This window comes from Schistocerca cancellata, chromosome 3, assembly GCF_023864275.1.
Source record: "Schistocerca cancellata isolate TAMUIC-IGC-003103 chromosome 3, iqSchCanc2.1, whole genome shotgun sequence".
NCBI classification, from domain to species: Eukaryota; Metazoa; Arthropoda; class Insecta; order Orthoptera; family Acrididae; genus Schistocerca; species Schistocerca cancellata.
The window spans coordinates 443981439-444003469 of NC_064628.1; the positions used below are offsets into that span (position 1 = coordinate 443981439).

The following is a 22031-nucleotide window of genomic DNA, read 5'->3' on the forward strand; positions in this document are numbered from 1 at the left end:
TACATTGAGATTCAATTGCCATTCCCTGCACCATGCGTCAATTCGCTGCAGATCCTCCTGCATTTCAGTACAATTTTCCATTATTACAACCTCTCGGTACACCACAGCATCATCTGCAAAAAGCCTCAGTGAACTTCCGATGTCATCCACCAGGTCATTTATGTATATTGTGAATAGCAACGGTCCTATGACACTCCCCTGCGGCACACCTGAAATCACTCTTACTTCGGAAGACTTCTCTCCATTGAGAATAACATGCTGCGTCCTGTTATCTAGGAACTCCTCAATCCAATCACACAATTGGTCTGATAGTCCATATGCTCTTACTTTGTTCATTAAACGACTGTGGGGAACTGTATCGAACGCCTTGCGGAAGTCAAGAAACACGGCATCTACCTGTGAACCCGTGTCTGTGGCCCTCTGAGTCTCGTGGACGAATAGCGCGAGCTGGGTTTCACATGACCGTCTTTTTCGAAACCCATGCTGATTCCTACAGAGTAGATTTCTAGTCTCCAGAAAAGTCATTATACTCGAACACAATACGTGTTCCAAAATTCTGCAACTGATCGACGTTAGAGATATAGGTCTATAGTTCTGCACATCTGTTCGACGTCCCTTCTTGAAAACGGGGATGACCTGTGCCCTTTTCCAATCCTTTGGAACGCTACGCTCTTCTAGAGACCTACGGTACACCGCTGCAAGAAGGGGGGCAAGTTCCTTCGCGTACTCTGTGTAAAATTGAACTGGTATCCCATCAGGTCCAGAGGCCTTTCCTCTTTTGAGCGATTTTAATTGTTTCTCTATCCCTCTGTCGTCTATTTCGATATCTATCATTTTGTCATCTGTGCGACAATCTAGATAAGGAACTACAGTGCAATCTTCCTCTGTGAAACAACTTTGGAAAAAGACATTTAGTATTTCGGCATTTAGTCTGTCATCCTCTGTTTCAGTACCATTTTGGTCACAGAGTGTCTGGACATTTTGTTTTGATCCACCTACCGCTTTGACATAAGACCAAAATTTCTTAGGATTTTCTGCCAAGTCAGTACATAGAACTTTACTTTCGAATTCATTGAACGCCTCTCGCATAGCCCTCCTCACACTACATTTCGCTTCGCGTAATTTTTATTTGTCTGCAAGGCTTTGGCTATGTTTATGTTTGCTGTGAAGTTCCCTTTGCTTCCGCAGCAGTTTTCTAACTCGGTTGTTGTACCACGGTGGCTCTTTTCCATCTCTTACGATCTTGCTTGGCACATACTCATCTAACGCATAATGTACGACGGTTTTGAACTTTGTCCACTGATCCTCAACACTATCTGTACTTGAGACAAAACTTTTGTGTTGAGCCAACAGGTACTCGGAAATCTGCTTTTTGTCACTTTTTCTAAACAGAAAAATCTTCCTACCCTTTTTAATATTCCTATTTACGGCTGAAATCATCGATGCCGTAACCGCTTTATGATCGCTGATTCCCTGTTCTGCGTTAACTTTTTCAAATAGTTCGGTTCTGTTTGTCACCAGAAAGTCTAATATGTTATCCCCACGAGTCGGTTCTCTGTTTAACTGCTCAAGGTAGTTTTCAGATAAAGCACTTAAAAAAATTTCACAGGATTCTTTGTCCCTGCCACCCGTTATGAACGTTTGAGTCTCCCAGTCTATATCTGGCAAATTAAAATCTCCACCCAGAACTATAACATGGTGGGGAAATCTACTCGAAATATTTTCCAAATTATCCTTCAGGTGCTCAGCCACAAGAGCTGTTGAGCCAGGGGGCCTATAGAGACATCTAATTACCATGTCTGAGCCTGCTTTAACCGTGACCTTCACCCAAATCATTTCACATTTCGGATCTCCGTCAATTTCCTTCGATACTATTGCACTTCTTATCGCTATAAACACGCCTCCCCCTTCACTGTTCAGCCTGTCTCTACGGTATACATTCCAATCTGAGTTTAGGATTTCATTACTGTTTACGTCTGGTTTCAGCCAACTTTCTGTCCCTAGTACTATATGGGCATTGTGACCGTTTATTAATGAGAGCAGTTCTGGGACCTTTCTATAGACGCTCCTGCAGTTTACTATTAGCACATTAATATTGTTATTCCCTGTTGCATTTTGCCTACTCCTACCTTGCCGCGTCTCAGGAGGCGTCTTGTCGGGCCTAGGGAGGGGATTCTCTAACCTAAAAAACCCCCATGTGCACTCCACACGTACTCCGCTACCCTTGTAGCCGCTTCCGGCGTGTAGTGCACGCCTGACCTATTCAGGGGGACCCTACATTTCTCCACCCGATAGCGGAGGTCGAGAAATTTGCACCCCAGATCTCCGCAGAATCGTCTGAGTCTCTGGTTTAAGCCTTCCACTCGGCTCCAAACCAGAGGACCGCGATCGGTTCTGGGAACGATACTACAAATTGTTAGCTCTGATTCCACCCCGCGAGCGAGGCTTTCCGCCTTCACCAATTCCGCCAACCGCCCGTACGAACTGAGGATGACCTCTGAACCCAGACGGCAGGAGTCATTGGTGCCGACAATAGCAACAATTTGCAGTCGGGTGCACCCAGTGCTCTCTATCGCCGCCGGTAGGGCCTCCTCCACATCTCGGATGAGGCCCCCCGGCAAGCAGACAGAGTGAACACTGGCCTTCTTCCCCGACCTTCCCGCTATTTCCCTAAGGGGCTCCATCACCCGCCTAACGTTGGAGCTCCCAATAACTAATAAACCCCTCCCCCCGTGTGCCTGCTCGGACCTTGCTGAAGGAGCAGCCACATGTCCACTCATAGGCAGAGCGGGCGATGCCACACGGCCAGCCTCCACATTGACCCTCCGCCTCGTGCGCCGCGAACGCCGCTGAACCCGCCACTCCCCTTGGGGAGAGGGTGGCCCAACCGCGCCCGGTACCCGCGAAGATGTCTCGACAGCAGGGACAGTGTGTGAAGCATGTAACACCTGGGGTGTACCCTGCGACGCACCAGACTCCCCACTGCCGCTACACTCCGAGGCAGCAGCCTGAAGACGGCTGACCGCGGCCATCAACACGCTCAGCTGTTCGCGAACAGTGGCCAGCTCCTCCTGCGTCCGTACACAGCAGTCACACATCCTATCCATCCTAAGGAATCAATTTACTGAAGAGAGTTAATCAACCTTTAACTAGACTGATAATTCACTAAAGGCGGCTGTTTATTCACTAAACTGGGGTTGCTAGCCACTTCTTGTAGAAAACAATGAAAATTGCAGTACCTGTCTCTGGACTGTATTGAAAACAAACACTAGCACTACTGGCACTATGGTTGACTAAAGGGACTCTCTCTGACTATATTCAAAACAAACACGAAATCTATTGAACACTATTAATAGCACCAGACAATTAAAGCTTCCTAAAAGCAAATACACACGGAAGAAGAAGTGACAAGTAAGAAAAATACAGTTAATACTTAAATTAAGGTAGCTCGCTGCACAGCAGACGTGAAGCAGACGGCAGTTACGACGACACTGACACTGACTATGGCTGACTAAAGGGACTCTCTCTGACTGTATTCAAAACAAACACGAAATCTATGGAACACTATTAATAGCACCAGACAATTAAAGCTTCCTGAAAGCAAATACACACGGAAGAAGTGACAAGTAAGAAAAATACAGTTAATACTTAAATTAAGGTAGCTCGCTGCACAGCAGACGTGAAGCAGACGGCAGTTACGACAACACTGAGTATCAGTCATGATGCTCTCTATCAGCTCTGGATTGTTTGCGGCTAAGAGGTCAAGTGTGTTTTCGCAACCATTTACAATTCGCGTGGGTTCGTGGACTAACTGCACGAAATAATTTTCGGAGAAAGCATTTAGGACAATCTCGGAAGATGTTTTCTGCCTACTACCGGTTTTGAACAAGTATTTTTGTCAACACATCGAGGGAATGTTGAAGTCCCCACCAACTATAACCTTATGAGTGGGGTATTTATTTGTTACGAGACTCATATTTTATCTGAACTGTTCAGCAACTATTGTGTAAGTCTAGGGACCAATGACCCCAGCAGTTTGGTCCCTTAGCAAATGGCTCTGAGCACTATGCGACTTAACTTCTGAGGTCATCAGTCGCCTAGAACTTAGAACTACTTAAACCTAACTAACCTAAGGACATCACACACATCCATGGCCGAGGCAGGATTCGAACCTGCCACCGCAGCGGTCGCTCGGTTCCAGACTGTAGCGCCTAGAACCGCACGGCCACTCCGGCTGGCAGGTCCCTTAGCAATTTACATACATTTGAACATTTGTGATGCACTGTGGCCAGGCTTCTGGATTCGACCCCTGTTTATCCTGTCTCCTTCCACCTGTAGCTGACTGTGGCGCTAATAAAACGAAAGTACAAAATAAATAAACCAATAAAAACTAAAGAACGGAAAAATTAATTAAAATGAAAGATGTTTTCTTTACTTTAAGTATTGATAAACTGTAAAAAAAAAAAGAGGAATGTCGGTAGTCTAAAAAAAGTGGCAAACGTCGCACAATGTGGCAACCAATTCGCGGGTACGAATTCACTACATTTCATTTATTTAAATTGTCTTTCGATTGTCTCCGAAAATGCTCAGTCTGATGAAGCTCAAAAATAATTCCCTATAAAAAAAAGGGTTGCCCCTTTTATTAGTTATTGAAACGACCTCATTCCCGGGTTCGAACCTCGGTACCGTTTTTAAATTTCGAATAAAAATCAACATCAATGGCGGCCGAAGACTTCGGGCATAAGAAGTCACACTCATTCAACCAAAGGCCTTGTCAAAGGGTGCCGAAAAGCGGACAGAGGTTCAGTGCACTCTATTGCCCTTGGGGTGGGAAAATGCACATAAAGGCGGAAGAATCAGCGATGATCAACGGTATGAGAAAAGTAATGAATTAAAGACACATAAAGTATATCCGCACGACATGTGGCCTCTAATTGAAGAAGTGTCGTGATGATCTCTCGTTTGGCAAAAGATTCTCTACGAGTTCTCCATTCGGATCTGCGGGAAGGGATTGTCAAAGGGGAGGTGACTATGAGACAAAGACTGAATAACCAACGAATGGATTACGTTCCACGAGATGGTGCATCGAATGTCAAAAGTTTGAACGTCGTAGAGAAGATAGAAAAATCTGTAAAGGGAAATACTAAGGCTCTAGATACAGTGGGGGTCAGTGCAGTGAAATGGAAAGAAGACAAGGAATTCTGGTCAAACGAGTATAGTGTAATATCATCAGCAGGAGAAAATGACATAACGAAAGTAGGATTCGTTATGAATAGAAAGGTAGGGCGGAGGGTGAGTTACTGTAAGCATTTCAGTAATAGGATATTCTCGTCAGAATCGACAGCAAACCTACACCGAAAACTATAGTTCAGCTATACATGTCGACGTCGGAAGCCGAAGATGAAGAGATAGAGAAAGCATATGAGGATATTGAACGGGTAACTCAGAACATAAATGGAGATGAAAATCTAATAATCAAGGGGACTAGAATGCAGCCGTAGGGGAAAGAGTAGAAGAAAGGGTTACGAGAGAATATGGGTTTGGTGTTAGGAACGAGAGAGCAGAAAGACTAATTGAGTTCTGCAATAAATTTCAGCTAGTAATAACCAATACTCGTTTCAAGAATTGTCCGAGGAGGAGGTATAATTGGAAAAGGACGGGAGATGCGGAAAGATTTCGGTTAGATTACATCATTGTCAGGCTGAGATTTCGAAATCAGATATTGGACGAAATGGCTACTTCTAGAAAGTGAAGAAATCGAAAAAGAAATGGTTGTTGGAAGGACTGGCTCAGTATACAGTAAAGTCAGAACAGCCTTCGGTGAAATTGAAAGCAAAGGTGATAAAACTACGGATGCAACGGGAATTCCAGTATTAAATGCAGAGGAGATGGCAGATTTGTTGGAAGGGGAAGGTTTGTCTGATGTGACAGAAGAGAAAACAGGAGTCGATTCAGAAGAGACAGGGGATCCGGTCCTTCGTTCACACTGTTCAAGCTACACATCAAGGGAACAATGACGGGAATAAAAGGAAGGTCCAAGAGTGGGATGGAAATTCAAGCTGAAAGGAAATCAGTGATACGATTCGCTTGTGATATTACTATACTCAGTGAAAATAAAGAAGAAATCAAGCTCATGCCGAACGAAATGAGCAGTCTAATGACGACAGAACATGGATTGAGAGTGAATCGAATAAGACGAAAGTAAAGAGAAGTAGCAGAAATGAGAACAGTGAGGAACTTCACATCAGGACTGGGGATCACGAAGTAGATGAACTTAAGGGACTCTGATACCTGGCACGAAAGCACGAAAGTAACCCAAGGCCAACGGAGCAAGAAGGACATAAAAAGCAGTCTAGCACTGAAAAAAAGGGCATTCCTATAAGACAAGTCTACTAGCATCAAACATAGGTCTTAATTTGAGGAAAAAATTCTGGGAATGTAAGTTTTGAGCACAGCACTGTATGGTAATGAAACAGTGGGAAAACTGGAAAAGAATAGAATCGAAGCATTTAAGATGTGTTGCTACAGAAGAATCTTGAAAATTAGGTGGACTGAAAACGTATAGAATGAGGTGGGGAAAGGAATACGTAGAAAACACTGGGAAGAAGAAGGCACAGTATGATGGGACATGTGTAAAGACACCAGGGAATAACTTTCTTGGTACTTCAGGAAGTTGTAGCGGTTAAAAATTGTAGGGGAACGCAGAGATCAGAATGCATCCAGAAAACAACAGAGGATACAGGACACAGGTTGCAAGTGCAGTAGAGGAATTCATGGCGGGCCACATCAAACCAATCAGAAGACTGATCACAAAAAGAACCTAAATAAAAAAAATAAAAGGCTATGTAGTATAATCTGACTCCTTAACTTTACCTTCAATAGCATGAAAATCCCAGGGCATACCATGGCAGGTTTCCTTCGCCTAATCATACGGCCCTATGTTCCAACCGAATGCGCTGTTTTAAATGCCAGCGGTTTGGGCACATCACCTTAGGTTACAACGGCGAAACCACTTTCGGCAAACATGCCAAAGCCGCCCATGACGGAGACGGTTGCTCCTCTCCTCAAGATTGAAACATCGAAACGCACGGTGTAGGCGCGTGGTGACACCATGAGATCTATAAGACCATGCAGCTTTCCACATTCACTACATTATTTTTTTTCAGCTCTTAAAAAGCCTATTTCCAGAGCCAGTGCTTCTAGAAAAACAGAAGTTTCTAGTGTCAGCTCTAGTACCTGCGTTTGTCAGAGCATTTGTCAAGCTGCATTTGTTTCAAAGCTCACAGCCATCCCAAAAACATCAGATAAAGTTACAGTAACACCATTGCGGATCTGCCGACACCTCCAAAGACAAAAAGCAAATGGAAAGCTTCCACCACTGCGAAAACAGGCGGTAGATTATCAGACTATGTCGATGTCGTTCGACATGACGATTCTACTGCTTCTGCTACAGAGCCAATGGAATGCGATGTCTACTCAAGGCAGCCATCTTTCTCCTCACCACGGCGGAAAGACATGGTGAAAGCGCAACCTTCGTGACAAATGGTTCCTACACTACAGGGGAACATAAATGGGTTCAGAACACATGTGCAGAAACTGAAACTGGGCACAGGCACACACCTCTGTGCTTGTGTTGGCAGGAAATGTATCTTAAGGCCACTGACACCCCTGTGTTATGGGACTATGCCCTCCACCCAAAGGATGACCTGACTGAGGAAAGAGCCAAGGAAGGGATTGCTCTGTTTGTTGATAACACACACCACTCTTCTGCTCTTTCCTTGGTTACTGACCAGCAAGCAATAGTCATTGCAGTTTTTGTGCAAAAGGATGCGATAGACTCTGCGGCTCTCACAGGTTTTACTACACAACATCACCACCCATGCCACCGAAATCGATGGTCAGCAGAACTAACTGGATGCTGTTCATCCAGATGGCTCTATTTGAACACTGAAACTGTGTCCAGAGTCACACGAGTGATCCATCATGACGGTAACTTATCCATCCCAAATCCTTCAGGTAATCTTAGGAGGCAACCTGTACCTTGACGGACCGTTGAGTGTCGCTCAGCAATTCGGGAAAGGTGAACAGCTCTCCGACAGTTTAGATACTGACCAACGCCAGACAACCCCACAACCTTTCGAGTTGGAAGAACCAAAGCACGACACGTAAATAAGGTGAACAAAAAAGATCATACAAGCGTTCCTGGATCCTATCAACCATTCCACTTGTTCTACAAACGTTTGGGAGGTCCTGAGGAGGATTTAGGGTAAACACGGTCATTTACCAACAGCAGCAGTGCTGAAAGAGTGGTGTCTCCAAACAACATCTAGGTAGAAGAGTGAAAATCTCATTCTGGAAAATATCATTCTGGAAACATCTCCCAAACTGTGGCTAAGCTACGTCTCCGCAATATCCTTTCTTTCAGGAGTGCTAGTTCTGCAAGGTTCGCAGGAGAGCTTCTGTAAAGTTTGGAAGGTAGGAGACGAGGTACTGGCTGAAGTAAAGCTGTGAGGACGGGGCGTGAGTCGCACTTGGGTAGCTCAGTTGGTAGAGCACTTGTCCGCGAAAGGTTAAGGTCCCGAGTTCGAGTCTCGGTCCGGCACACAGTTTTAATCTGCCAGGAAGTTTCACATCAGCGCACACTCCGCTGCAGAGTGAAAATCTCACTCTGGAAACATCCCCAAGGCTGTGGCTAAGCCATGTCTCCGCAATATCCTTTCTTTCAGGAGTGCTAGTTCTGCAAGGTTCGCAGGAGAGCTTCTGTAAAGTTTGGAAGGTAGGAGACGAGGTACTGGCAGAAATAAAGCTGTGAGGACGGGCCGTGAGTCGTACTTGGGTAGCTCAGTTGGTAGAGCACTTGCCCGCGAAAGGTAAAGGTCCCGAGTTCGAGTCTCGGTCCGGCACACAGTTTTAATCTGCCAGGAAGTTTCACATCAGCGCACACTCCGCTGCAGAGTGAAAATCTCACTCTGGAAACATCCCCAAGGCTGTGGCTAAGCCATGTCTCCGCAATATCCTTTCTTTCAGGAGTGCTAGTTCTGCAAGGTTCGCAGGAGAGCTTCTGTAAAGTTTGGAAGGTAGGACACGAGGTACTGGCAGAAGTAAAGCTGTGAGGACGGGGCGTGAGTCGTACTTGGGTAGCTCAGTTGGTAGAGCACTTGTCCGCGAAAGGTTAAGGTCCCGAGTTCGAGTCTCGGTCCGGCACACAGTTTTAATCTGCCAGGAAGTTTCACATCAGCGCACACTCCGCTGCAGAGTGAAAATCTCACTCTGGAAACATCCCCAAGGCTGTGGCTAAGCCATGTCTCCGCAATATCCTTTCTTTCAGGAGTGCTAGTTCTGCAAGGTTCGCAGGAGAGCTTCTGTAAAGTTTGGAAGGTAGGAGACGAGGTACTGGCAGAAATAAAGCTGTGAGGACGGGCCGTGAGTCGTACTTGGGTAGCTCAGTTGGTAGAGCACTTGCCCGCGAAAGGTAAAGGTCCCGAGTTCGAGTCTCGGTCCGGCACACAGTTTTAATCTGCCAGGAAGTTTCACATCAGCGCACACTCCGCTGCAGAGTGAAAATCTCACTCTGGAAACATCCCCAAGGCTGTGGCTAAGCCATGTCTCCGCAATATCCTTTCTTTCAGGAGTGCTAGTTCTGCAAGGTTCGCAGGAGAGCTTCTGTAAAGTTTGGAAGGTAGGACACGAGGTACTGGCAGAAGTAAAGCTGTGAGGACGGGGCGTGAGTCGTACTTGGGTAGCTCAGTTGGTAGAGCACTTGTCCGCGAAAGGTTAAGGTCCCGAGTTCGAGTCTCGGTCCGGCACACAGTTTTAATCTGCCAGGAAGTTTCACATCAGCGCACACTCCGCTGCAGAGTGAAAATCTCACTCTGGAAACATCCCCAAGGCTGTGGCTAAGCCATGTCTCCGCAATATCCTTTCTTTCAGGAGTGCTAGTTCTGCAAGGTTCGCAGGAGAGCTTCTGTAAAGTTTGGAAGGTAGGACACGAGGTACTGGCAGAAATAAAGCTGTGAGGACGGGCCGTGAGTCGTACTTGGGTAGCTCAGTTGGTAGAGCACTTGCCCGCGAAAGGTAAAGGTCCCGAGTTCGAGTCTCGGTCCGGCACACAGTTTTAATCTGCCAGGAAGTTTCACATCAGCGCACACTCCGCTGCAGAGTGAAAATCTCACTCTGGAAACATCCCCAAGGCTGTGGCTAAGCCATGTCTCCGCAATATCCTTTCTTTCAGGAGTGCTAGTTCTGCAAGGTTCGCAGGAGAGCTTCTGTAAAGTTTGGAAGGTAGGACACGAGGTACTGGCAGAAGTAAAGCTGTGAGGACGGGGCGTGAGTCGTACTTGGGTAGCTCAGTTGGTAGAGCACTTGTCCGCGAAAGGTTAAGGTCCCGAGTTCGAGTCTCGGTCCGGCACACAGTTTTAATCTGCCAGGAAGTTTCACATCAGCGCACACTCCGCTGCAGAGTGAAAATCTCACTCTGGAAACATCCCCAAGGCTGTGGCTAAGCCATGTCTCCGCAATATCCTTTCTTTCAGGAGTGCTAGTTCTGCAAGGTTCGCAGGAGAGCTTCTGTAAAGTTTGGAAGGTAGGAGACGAGGTACTGGCAGAAATAAAGCTGTGAGGACGGGCCGTGAGTCGTACTTGGGTAGCTCAGTTGGTAGAGCACTTGCCCGCGAAAGGTAAAGGTCCCGAGTTCGAGTCTCGGTCCGGCACACAGTTTTAATCTGCCAGGAAGTTTCACATCAGCGCACACTCCGCTGCAGAGTGAAAATCTCACTCTGGAAACATCCCCAAGGCTGTGGCTAAGCCATGTCTCCGCAATATCCTTTCTTTCAGGAGTGCTAGTTCTGCAAGGTTCGCAGGAGAGCTTCTGTAAAGTTTGGAAGGTAGGACACGAGGTACTGGCAGAAGTAAAGCTGTGAGGACGGGGCGTGAGTCGTACTTGGGTAGCTCAGTTGGTAGAGCACTTGTCCGCGAAAGGTTAAGGTCCCGAGTTCGAGTCTCGGTCCGGCACACAGTTTTAATCTGCCAGGAAGTTTCACATCAGCGCACACTCCGCTGCAGAGTGAAAATCTCACTCTGGAAACATCCCCAAGGCTGTGGCTAAGCCATGTCTCCGCAATATCCTTTCTTTCAGGAGTGCTAGTTCTGCAAGGTTCGCAGGAGAGCTTCTGTAAAGTTTGGAAGGTAGGAGACGAGGTACTGGCAGAAATAAAGCTGTGAGGACGGGCCGTGAGTCGTACTTGGGTAGCTCAGTTGGTAGAGCACTTGCCCGCGAAAGGTAAAGGTCCCGAGTTCGAGTCTCGGTCCGGCACACAGTTTTAATCTGCCAGGAAGTTTCACATCAGCGCACACTCCGCTGCAGAGTGAAAATCTCACTCTGGAAACATCCCCAAGGCTGTGGCTAAGCCATGTCTCCGCAATATCCTTTCTTTCAGGAGTGCTAGTTCTGCAAGGTTCGCAGGAGAGCTTCTGTAAAGTTTGGAAGGTAGGAGACGAGGTACTGGCAGAAATAAAGCTGTGAGGACGGGCCGTGAGTCGTACTTGGGTAGCTCAGTTGGTAGAGCACTTGCCCGCGAAAGGTAAAGGTCCCGAGTTCGAGTCTCGGTCCGGCACACAGTTTTAATCTGCCAGGAACTTTTAACATCTAGGTACATCTCCCAGACGATGACAGAGCATTTTGCAATGACTATTGCCAATGACATCCAGGACCTGGCGTTTCGCCACTACGGGCGACTGTCAAGAGTGTTCAGTTGGATTTCAGACCCAACAAATCTGACCGACTCTTACAGCGATCCTTTCTTCAGGTGGGAGCTGGAATCGGCAGACTCGCGATACTGCACCCAGTCACTACCGAATCCTATACTGCATACATCGACATTTACCAGCAGTGTCAGAGGAAATCCTCCTTGAATGTTTGAATTGGATATGGTAGGCAGGTCATTTTCCCAACTAGTGGAGACGGGCAATTTTGAGATCTCTCCTTAAACCAAGAAAGGACAGCACATGTCGCAGTAGTTACCGGAGCATCGCCTTAACGATCGCTCACAGTGTGGATTCCGGAGATTTCTGTCCACTGCCGAGAACGTGACGCTACTAAGGGGGGCTATTCAGCAGGCTTTCTTATGTAAGCATCACTGTCTCGGTGTATTCTTTGATATCTGGTGACAAGCTGTCGAATCGTTTTGAGTAAGAGAGAGTTGTCACTCAGGGTAGTGTTTTCCCGTAGCTATAAACAGCATCATATAACGGTAAAGAGTCCTGTGCAGTGCTCCTTATTTGTGGACAATTTTGCTGTTTCCTGTCCTTCTTTAAGTGTTGCGACAGCCACTCTTCAGCTGCAGCTTACAGTGCAGAGGTTAGAGGAGTGGGCTGAAAAGAGGGATTTCAGTTTTTTGCTGATAAGTGAGTCTGTGTTCGATTAGATCGCTCTCGTCATATTTTAAATTTATCTGACTTGCATATGAGGGATATAGTTCTACGTTTTAAAGAGTCAGTGAGATTTGTGGACCTGATTTTCGGCTCCGAATTGTCATGGTCACCACACCTGGGAGACATAAAAGCTGTATCCAGAAGGCACTGAATATTATAAAGTACACTACTGCTCATTAAAAGTGCTACACTACGAAGATGATATGCTACAGACGCGAAATTTAACCGACAGGAAGAAGATGCTGTGATATGCAAATGATTAGCTTTTCAGAGCATTCACACAAGGTTGGCGCCGGTGGCGACACCTACAACGTGCTGACACGAGGAAAGTTTCCAACCGATTTCTCATACACAAACAGCAGTTGGCCGGCGTTGCCTGGTGAAACGTTGTTGTGATGCCTAGTGTAAGGAGGAGAAATGCGTACCATCACGTTTCCGACTTTGATAAAGGTCGGATTGTAGCCTATCGCGATTGCGATTTATCGTATCGCGACATTGCTGTTCGTGTTGGTCGAGATCCAATGACTGTTAGCAGGATATGGAATCGGTGGGTTCAGGAGGATAATACGGAATGCCGTACTGGATCCCAATGGCCTTGTATGACTAGCAGTCGAGATGACAGGCGTATTATCCGCATCGTGCAGCCACGTCTCGATCCCTGAGTCAACAGATGGGGACGTTTGCAAGACAACAACCATCTGTACGAACAGTTCGACGACGTTTGCAGCAGTATGGACTATCAGCTCCGAGACCATGGCTGCGATTACCCTTGGCACTGCATCACAGACAGGAGCGCCTGCGATGGTGTACTCAACGACGAACCTGGGTGCACGAATGGCAAAACATAATTTTCAGATGTTTCCAGATTCTGTATACAGCATCATGATGGTCGCATCGCGGTGAACGCACATTGGAAGCGTCTATTTGTCATCGCCATACTGGCGTATCACCCGGCTTGATGGTATGGCGTGCCATTGGTTACACGTCTCGGTCACCTCTTGTTCGCATTGACGGCATTTTGAACAGTGGACGTTACATTTCAGATGTGTTACGACCCGTGGCTCTACCCTTCATTCGATCCCTACAGTTCAGCAAGATAATGCACGACCGCATGTTGCAGGTCCTGTGCGGGCCTTTCTGGATACAGAAAATGTTCGACTGCTACCCTGGCCAGCACATTCTCCAGATCTCTCACCAATTGGAAACGTCTGGTCAATGGTGGCCGAGCAGCTGGCTCATCATAATACACCAGTCACTACTCCTGATGAATTGTGGTTTAGTGTTGAAGCTGCATGGGCAGCTGTACCTGTACACGCCATCCAAGCTCTGTTTGACTCAACGCCCAGGTGTATCAAAGCCGTTATTATGGCCAGAGGTGGTTGTTCTGGGTTGTGATTTCTCAGGATCTATGCTCCCAAATTGCGTGAAAATGGAATCACATGTTTGTCCAACGAATACCCGTTTATCATTTGTATTTCTTTTTGGTGTAGCAATTTTAATGGCCAGTAGTGTACTTAGCCATAGATCTTGAGGAGTAGATACGGTAGGTCTTCTTAGCTGAAGATACTTGATGCTATCCACCATGAGGGGATTAGGCTAGACATGGATGCTTACAGGACTAGTCCTATACCCTGTCTGTGTGCTGAGGCTGGGGAACAGCCGCTCACCTTCAGGCGGCAGCTCCTTATTGTGCGCCAGGCTTGTAAGTTCCTCGTAGTTCCGACTCGACCTGCATACCACGCTATTACTCGCCCGCTACTGGAATGCTTTATCTCCAGTCATCCACGAGCAACAGTGCCGTTTGGGACCCCATCTGCAGTGTGCACTGGGATCATTTCGTGTGAAATGAGTATAGCCCCAAATCCAGGGCTTTAACCACCTGCCACCAAGGTTACTGCAGAGGTCTAGAGCAATTTTCGATGTAGAGCACTACAGATGAGATCGCACTCCTGCATATGTTTTTAATACTTTATTTTATGACATATTAACCGAGCACCACAACTCTGCAGCTGTCTTTACCGATGACTTCAAACAGAAGGACTTCGTTTGTTGCTCTGTTGCTTCCCTTAATCGTATCCTCAAGCTCCAATCGCCCCGGGAATTTATTGTCTTAGGGATATGTTCTTAATGTTAACAGCGTGACTGGCCTAACCCTTTTTTTCTGAGGGTTAGACCAGTTATTATGTTTTCACCCCAGGTGTAGAGCCTTTCACTAATTTTCCTTTGTTTTACGGCGTGTGATATGGAGTGATTGTGTGGATCGACCCGAGTGAGGTTGGAGTGAGTTAGTCAGTATGATAACGTTTACAGCCCTTTTATCCTCGTAAGTTTCTTTTAATATTTGTGAGGACGCTGATAACCTCGACGTTTAGCGCCTGTAAACCCATAAATCAACAAACATGATATAGGGTTGTAGTTCTGTTGCTTTCTTTATATCTGAATCTGATGTCCAATATTTTTAAATTTCTGAAAACTGTTCTCATCTCAAGGAGTTTGTGATGAATTGTGGTTACGAATTGAGGTGATTCACTTGAATAAGCCGCAGAGAACATTACGTTATAAAAGGTAAACATTTATGCAGAGCGACTTGTATAACCGGTTAACGCAAAGAATACTGGGTAATCGCAGCTTCTTTCGCAGGTTCTATGCCGGTCCCAAACTTATTGTTGTGGTGACAAGGCCAGAAGATGCCAAGAGGCTCCTGGTAGGAGTCAAGATGCGTGGCAGGGACGCTTACGCTGTTACTCCTCTGCTCCCTTTCACAGGAAACGGACTTATCACCAGTAAGGGAAACATCTGGAAGGAACACCGCAGACTCATTGAGCCAACGTTCCACTCTGAGGTAAGCATAAAGAACTTAACGGTGACTAAAGGCAGAGAAAGGTAATTTATGTACAATGGTAAGGAGGACAGTTATTGAGATACTATGCAACGAAAGTTTATTTTCTGAGTTGTGCACTGCACACACTGTCTAAATTGTTGCTTCGGTCAAACAAGCCAAAAATTGGGTCAAAGATAACTTCGTCTTTTGAATGGAAAGATCACATACCAATAAAAGTATTTTTTTCAATATTACAATTGTTGAGTCAGATCTTTGTGGGTCACAGCTTTTACATATATAGAAAAAAAGTGTTCTTAATATTATTAATTATATTCATTCCAAAAAATTCTCCTTGCGCATATAAATAGGTGTAAGTATTCCTTAAGAGTGAGTGTCGACTTGAATTTTTGTAATAGCTTTTTATTACTATGAATTATCATAAATAATAAAGCACATTATCATTCTAAATATTTCCGTCTTTACAAGAACTCTTCCATTTTAATTGCATCCACTGTGCTTTAAATGCAATAAATAAATACATACTTCTTCAACCACTCCCACAACAGTGGACGCAAGATTTATTTAACTGCGCCACTTATTTGACAGCCAAGTAATTTAACGATCCCGCCTGCTAACAGCAGTTTTCACCTTAACAGCCCTATCAGCGTCACAGCGCTATTTTTTTAAGCTTGTCCAACCAGTGACTGCGGTATCTGTTTAAGGCTCTACAAACGTGACTGAGATGGGGTTTTGTATGCCTCATTGCCCTAATTCTCATTTTACACACACTTTACGTTCATAAAAAAATGGCTCTGAGCACTATGGAACTTAAATGCTGTGGTCATCAGTCCCCTAGAACTTAGAATTACTTAAACATAACTAACCTAAGGACATCACACACATCCATGCCCGAGGCAGGATTCGAACTTGCGACCGTAGAGGTCGGGCGGTTCCAAGACTGTAGGCTTAGAACCGCTCGGCCATTCCGGCCGACCCTTACGTTCATAATCATAATATATAATAACTTCAATTATTTCTTGATCTGAAGGACAATCACCATAAATATACTCGGCTTCATTATATACTTTCGATACCACTGTTCTTACTTGCCCACTCTACAGTTTCCTAACATGTTCTCTTAATCTCAGTACAGAATAAAATTAGCTGTATGGAAAACATACATCACTTCTTTTCTTCCAGATACTATCTGATTAATCTGTACTCATTATGCAATGCCTATACTACTGATCTAACCAGTAAATATCTTCATCTTACATCGCGATACCATATTACGAGAATGGGAATAAATCATCTGTTCTGAATATATAATTCCATTACATAAGACACTTTTTTCTTAATTATGCATTATCATTTATCACTCCTCCATTGTGTAATTCATTTCAGACCGTGGTAGTGGAAATAAAGCTTCCACTACATGAATTTAAGTGTGCTAATATAATTTCATTTAGATTGTCTTTAGACATAATAGACGGTTTACTCTTAAGGCAACAAGCTTCTTACAAAATGCAGAGATCATCTTTCATGCCAATCCATCTTTTCTCGTATTTACCGTTAGTATTTAATTACTTTGCTGTTCCAACATTTCGAAAGTTTCGTGCCACTTTGATTTACTAAACAGTTCCACAATAGAGGAGACATTCTCCTTTATTATACACATTCATCAAAGCAACGACGAATTTATCATACTGCTTTTCAAAATCTGTCTGCAAGAATTTTGCTTAAAATGATGCTTTATCACTGCTGTCCTAGACCAAAGATCTAGTTATAACAACTACGTTTATGCTGCAGCAGTTAAAACACAGTTAAAGACTAACAAAATTTCGTGGAATGCGTATATTTAATTTCTTTCGAAATCATTCATCTTCTTTGAACAGTAAATAAATAACTGAAGAGCTAAAGCTACGTTACCTTAGAGAAGTTAATAAAACTTTGAAACTTAGGTGCATGTTTGTCCGCCCCTATAGATGAGTGGTCAGCGAGGCGGTTCGTCACGTCAAGGGGGCCGGGTTCGATTCCCGGCTGGGCCCGAGATTTTTTTCCGCTCAGGGACTGGGTGTTGTGTTGTCCTCATTGTCATTTCATCATCATCAGTAGAAGGCAACGGGAAACAACCACTGCAATCACTTCCCTAGAAGCTCATGCTTCTCTGACGGGGCTTCCCCCGTGACAAGACCTGCCGTAAGGTAGAACACAAAGCACAAAGTTTTTTTACATGCATGTCTGAAAGAACAGACACCGTTGACGATCCAGAGCTATACAAAACACTTCGAAATTAATTAGCTGCCTGCGAATTCCTTGATATCCGCTGTATTAGGTATCGGTCCGTGCACAAAAGCGCACGGTATCAATTCGTTCCACACATCCGCGTGCGAAACTGAGATTTTCAGGGGTAATATATTGATCAAAGACCCAAGGAATCAAGTGTTTTGGTCAGTCCTTAACCTTGTGACCATTTTTGTATCCATCGGAAGATCGACAATACTGTAGCGATCCTACAATACAGGAAAACTAAACAAATCGGTTGGTGCTTTTGCATTACGTATGGTACAGGATAAGTTCAAATGGCTCTGAGCACTATGGGACTTAACATCTAATGTCATCAGTCGCTTAGAACTTAGAACTACTTAAACCTAACTAACCTAAGGACAGCACACAACACCCAGTCATCCACAGGATAGGTTTAGGCGCTTATGTATCAGTTATCCATGAGGGGGTCTTGGGAAAACCCCGAAAAACCCTGATTTTTGGTTACTATAAATACCAATTGTGGTGATGACCATTCTATAATGTCTATTCAAGACAAACGATCAAAATTTTTACTATATGTCCTTAAAATGATGTTTTCTAGGAGCTTCTAAACCTTTGTCGGTATCACTATCCGTTACCGAGATCCAGAGGTTCAAAGAGAACCGCAAAAGTTGGTTTCTAGCTGCTTTTGTACCATGGGCTGCACTTATCTAAATAAATAAACACAGCAAATGCCTCAAATTTTAATTTTACTACCTTCAGAAATTTAACTCGAAACGCCATTTTCCCGTTTTTGAAAATCTTTGTCCATTATCAAGATACACGCAAAAAACGTGATTTCTTTTAATTCCGAAAGTACCATCTGTGGGAAGACCACTTCTACATATTCATGCGAAATCGTCAAAATTTTTGCCATACATTCTTAAGATGATGTTCTCCGGGGAACTTCGATTTTTTTAAATATCATTATTCATTACTATCATTATCCCTTATCGAGATACAGTGGTTGAACATTACACTACTTGTGCACGCAAAATACGCACGTACTTTTCTGGATGAGAAGTAAATGCTGTTTTCGCTGATGTAGTGAACACATGGTTCTGGCTGGGGTGATCGCAAGGGTTCTGAGGCCACCTAGCTATGTTTTTAATTGCCATTTTTGCTAATAAAACTATGTGACGCTCTTTGTAACGGACACTTCACGTCTATCCAGGCTGTAGTAACTTGGAAATTAATCTATGATGCCACCTGACAGCGTAATGAAGTCCAAAAATTATTTGGTCATACAAAATTTTTCGTACTTACAAATCAAACACCGCATTTTTTTGTATACTGTAGGTGTAGCCTAAAACTGTTGTCCATTTTTATGTAAAGTATAAGGTGAGCTTGCGTTCGATGGGAGATGATTTTGTGTTAATATTGTATTATTATTTGAGTCAAAGAATGCAAATGTGTCGAAGCTGTCAAAACCTGACTGGCCTACGGAATTAGTTTTATATAAGCATTACACCATGCTGTGTCAGGTAACAGAAAGGGAGCAGCGAAAAATACTCCTGTCGGAGCACAAAAAGAATTGTTGCTGTTTAAAATACTCTGACAGAAAAATGAAAAACCAACTGCCTCTATTTTCATTCCGCCTTCCTCAACAACAGTTTCCGTTTGCGAACATATTCACGCTTTTTTTTGTTGAAAGGGAGTAGCAGATATCAACGGTGGAAGAGAGAGGAGATAGTGCCAATGGGAGAGGAAGAGAGAGGACACAGTGATGATAGGAGACAGAAAGTGGCAGTGCAAGACAGATTAATGGAGACAGTAGTATGAGAGCAAAAGAGATAAGAGACAGCAGAAACGAAAAAATGAATGGAGACAATACCTATGCTTTTGGTGTCTCGATCCCCACTCCAGATCGGCGAATTTTACCACTAAAAAATTTGCCCACTTTCCTGCATCTGCCATACCCACGTGTTAATGTTTCCCGGTCTAGGGGTCAAAAACGCCGAGAAAACCATCCCCAAGGACATATTGGCGAGGAGGCAATGATGGTTGAAGAGAAAGACAGCAGGCAACAAGCGAAAAAGAGATAGTGGCAACGGGCTCTATTCAGCAGCTTCATATCGTAAATGATCAACAATGATTGTAATTCTGTTAACAGGTGTTTAAAATTTAGAAAATATTCCCTCAAGCCATTTAGAAAATACAACTGGATTTGTATTGCCCACCGGATCGTAGGTGATCAATCTACGTGACGCTGTTTCTCACTATCCCTTTATTAACCACAGGTCTAACTTTTTTTAAATACTTTAGGACAGGGCTTAACAACTGCCCGGTTCTGAGCGCGAGTACTCGCGTCTGCTCAGGCACGTGTCGCGAGCAGGTGCAAGGTCGCGGAGTAGGGAGGGAGGGGAAATGCGCGCGCACGTTTGAATGTGATCTCGCGTTCTTAGCAGATTTAACTAGCCATCTGAATGCTTTGAACATTTTACTACAAGGTAAAGATCTGCTAATTACTCATTTCATAGATCGAATACGAGCTTTTAAAATGAAATTGACACTTTGCGTGAGTCAACTGGAAACAGGAAACCTAGCTCATTTTCCTAAATTATCATCCATGCAAGATGTTCACAAAGACTGTGAACGTTATTCACATAGTTAAGTTGATCAGCGCTTTCAAGATCTGACAGCACTAGACAGTGATTTTGATCTGTTCTCTCCATATTCAGCGAATATTTAAGAGATTCGTCCTGAGCTGCAGCAGGAAATTATTGACGTGCAGTGCGACAGAGAATACAGAGACAAATTTCAGAACAAGAAAAACATTTTGGAATTCTACAGACACTTCCCTCAGGACAGATTTCCTCGTTTGCACAAACTGGCGGCTACAATAATAACAATGTTCGGTTCCACGAATGTTTGTGAACAACTGTTCTCTGCAATGAAATGTAACAAGACGCACCTGAGAAACGCATTGTCTGATCGAAATTTAAACTGCACGCTGCGCCTAAAATGCACAAGAACAATTACTCCGAACATAGACGCAATTCTAAAAGGAAAAAAGTACAAGATAACCGAGAATCCCACAACTCAGTGACACCTTCTATTGTGTAACAGTTCACAAATTAATGCGAATGTAGAGGCACACACTAAGCTAATAAAATTATGTGGCATGTGTACATTCTCCTTTATTTGTTTCATTTGTCGCAGTAATAATTCGTGAGTGATATCCCTGCAGGTGGCCGCGGATTTTGCATTGACTGGCGGCAGCTGTTGTGTGCCCCACGTGACTTTCCCCACTCTCCACTCTGGTCCGGTAGTGGGGGTAGCGTGCTCGCGCTGCTCCATGCTCGCGCCTTGCTGCTCACAGCTTGCTCCACAAGCACGTGTGTTGTGAAGCCCCGCTTTAGGACCTAATTCGTTTACTGACATCATTGATAACGTTCTCCTATGTAATCTAGTATAATGAAATGTTGAACACACACCAGTTGTCATCGAAACATAACTATAGTCTCCTTCTTAAGGTGTTTCAGAATTTAAAACAATCCATGAAACATTTACTTTTTTATACAGGGTGTTTCAAAAATGACCGGTATATTTGAAATGGCAATAAAAACTAAACGAGCAGCGATAGAAATACACCGTTTGTTGCAATATGCTTTGGACAACAGTACATTTTCAGGCGGACAAACTTTCGAAATTACAGTAGTTACAATTTTCAACAACAGATGGCGCTGCAAGTGATGTGAAAGATATAGAAGACAACGCAGTCCGTGGGTGCTCCATTCTGTACGTCGTCTTTCTGCTGTAAGCGTGTGCTGTTCACAACGTGCAAGTGTGCTGTAGACAACATGGTTTATTCCTTAGAACAGAGGATTTTTCTGGTGTTGGAATTCCACCGCCTAGAACACAGTGTTGTTGCAACAATACGAAGTTTTCAATGGAGGTTTAATGTAACCAAAGGACCGAAAAGCGATACAATAAAGGATCTGTTTGAAAAATTTCAACGGACTGGGAACGTGACGGATGAACGTGCTGGAAAGGTAGGGCGACTGTGTACGGCAACCACAGAGGGCAACGCGCAGCTAGTGCAGCAGGTGATCCAACAGCGGCCTTGGGTTTCTGTTCGCCGTGTTGCAGCTGCGGTCCAAATGACGCCAACGTCCATGTATCGTCTCATGCGCCAGAGTTTGCACCTCTATCCATACAAAATTCAAACGCGGCAACCCCTCAGCGCCGCTACCATTGCTGCACGAGAGACATTCGCTAACGATATAGTGCACAGGATTGATGACGGCGATATGCATGTGGGCAGCATTTGGTTTACTGACGAAGCTTATTTTTACCTGGACGGCTTCGTCAATAAACAGAACTGGCCCATATGGGAAACCGAAAAGCCCCATGTTGCAGTCCATCGTCCCTGCATCCTCAAAAAGTACTGGTCTGGGCCGCCATTTCTTTCAAAGGAATCATTGGCCCATTTTTCAGATCCGAAACGATTACTGCATCACGCTATCTGGAC

General features: G+C 44.6%; 1 protein-coding gene across 2 annotated transcripts in view; it reads left to right on the forward strand.

Annotated features, from left to right (window-relative positions):
- The window catches only part of LOC126175200 (cytochrome P450 4C1-like), a 214856-nt gene that overhangs the window by 51093 nt on the left and 141732 nt on the right, over positions 1-22031 (forward strand). For both annotated transcript variants that reach the window (XM_049921800.1, XM_049921801.1), the window contains exon 2: positions 15070-15271. In XM_049921800.1, coding sequence (XP_049777757.1) covers positions 15146-15271 — 126 coding nt within the window. In that variant the 5' untranslated portion in view covers positions 15070-15145. The remainder of the gene's footprint in view (positions 1-15069; positions 15272-22031) is intronic.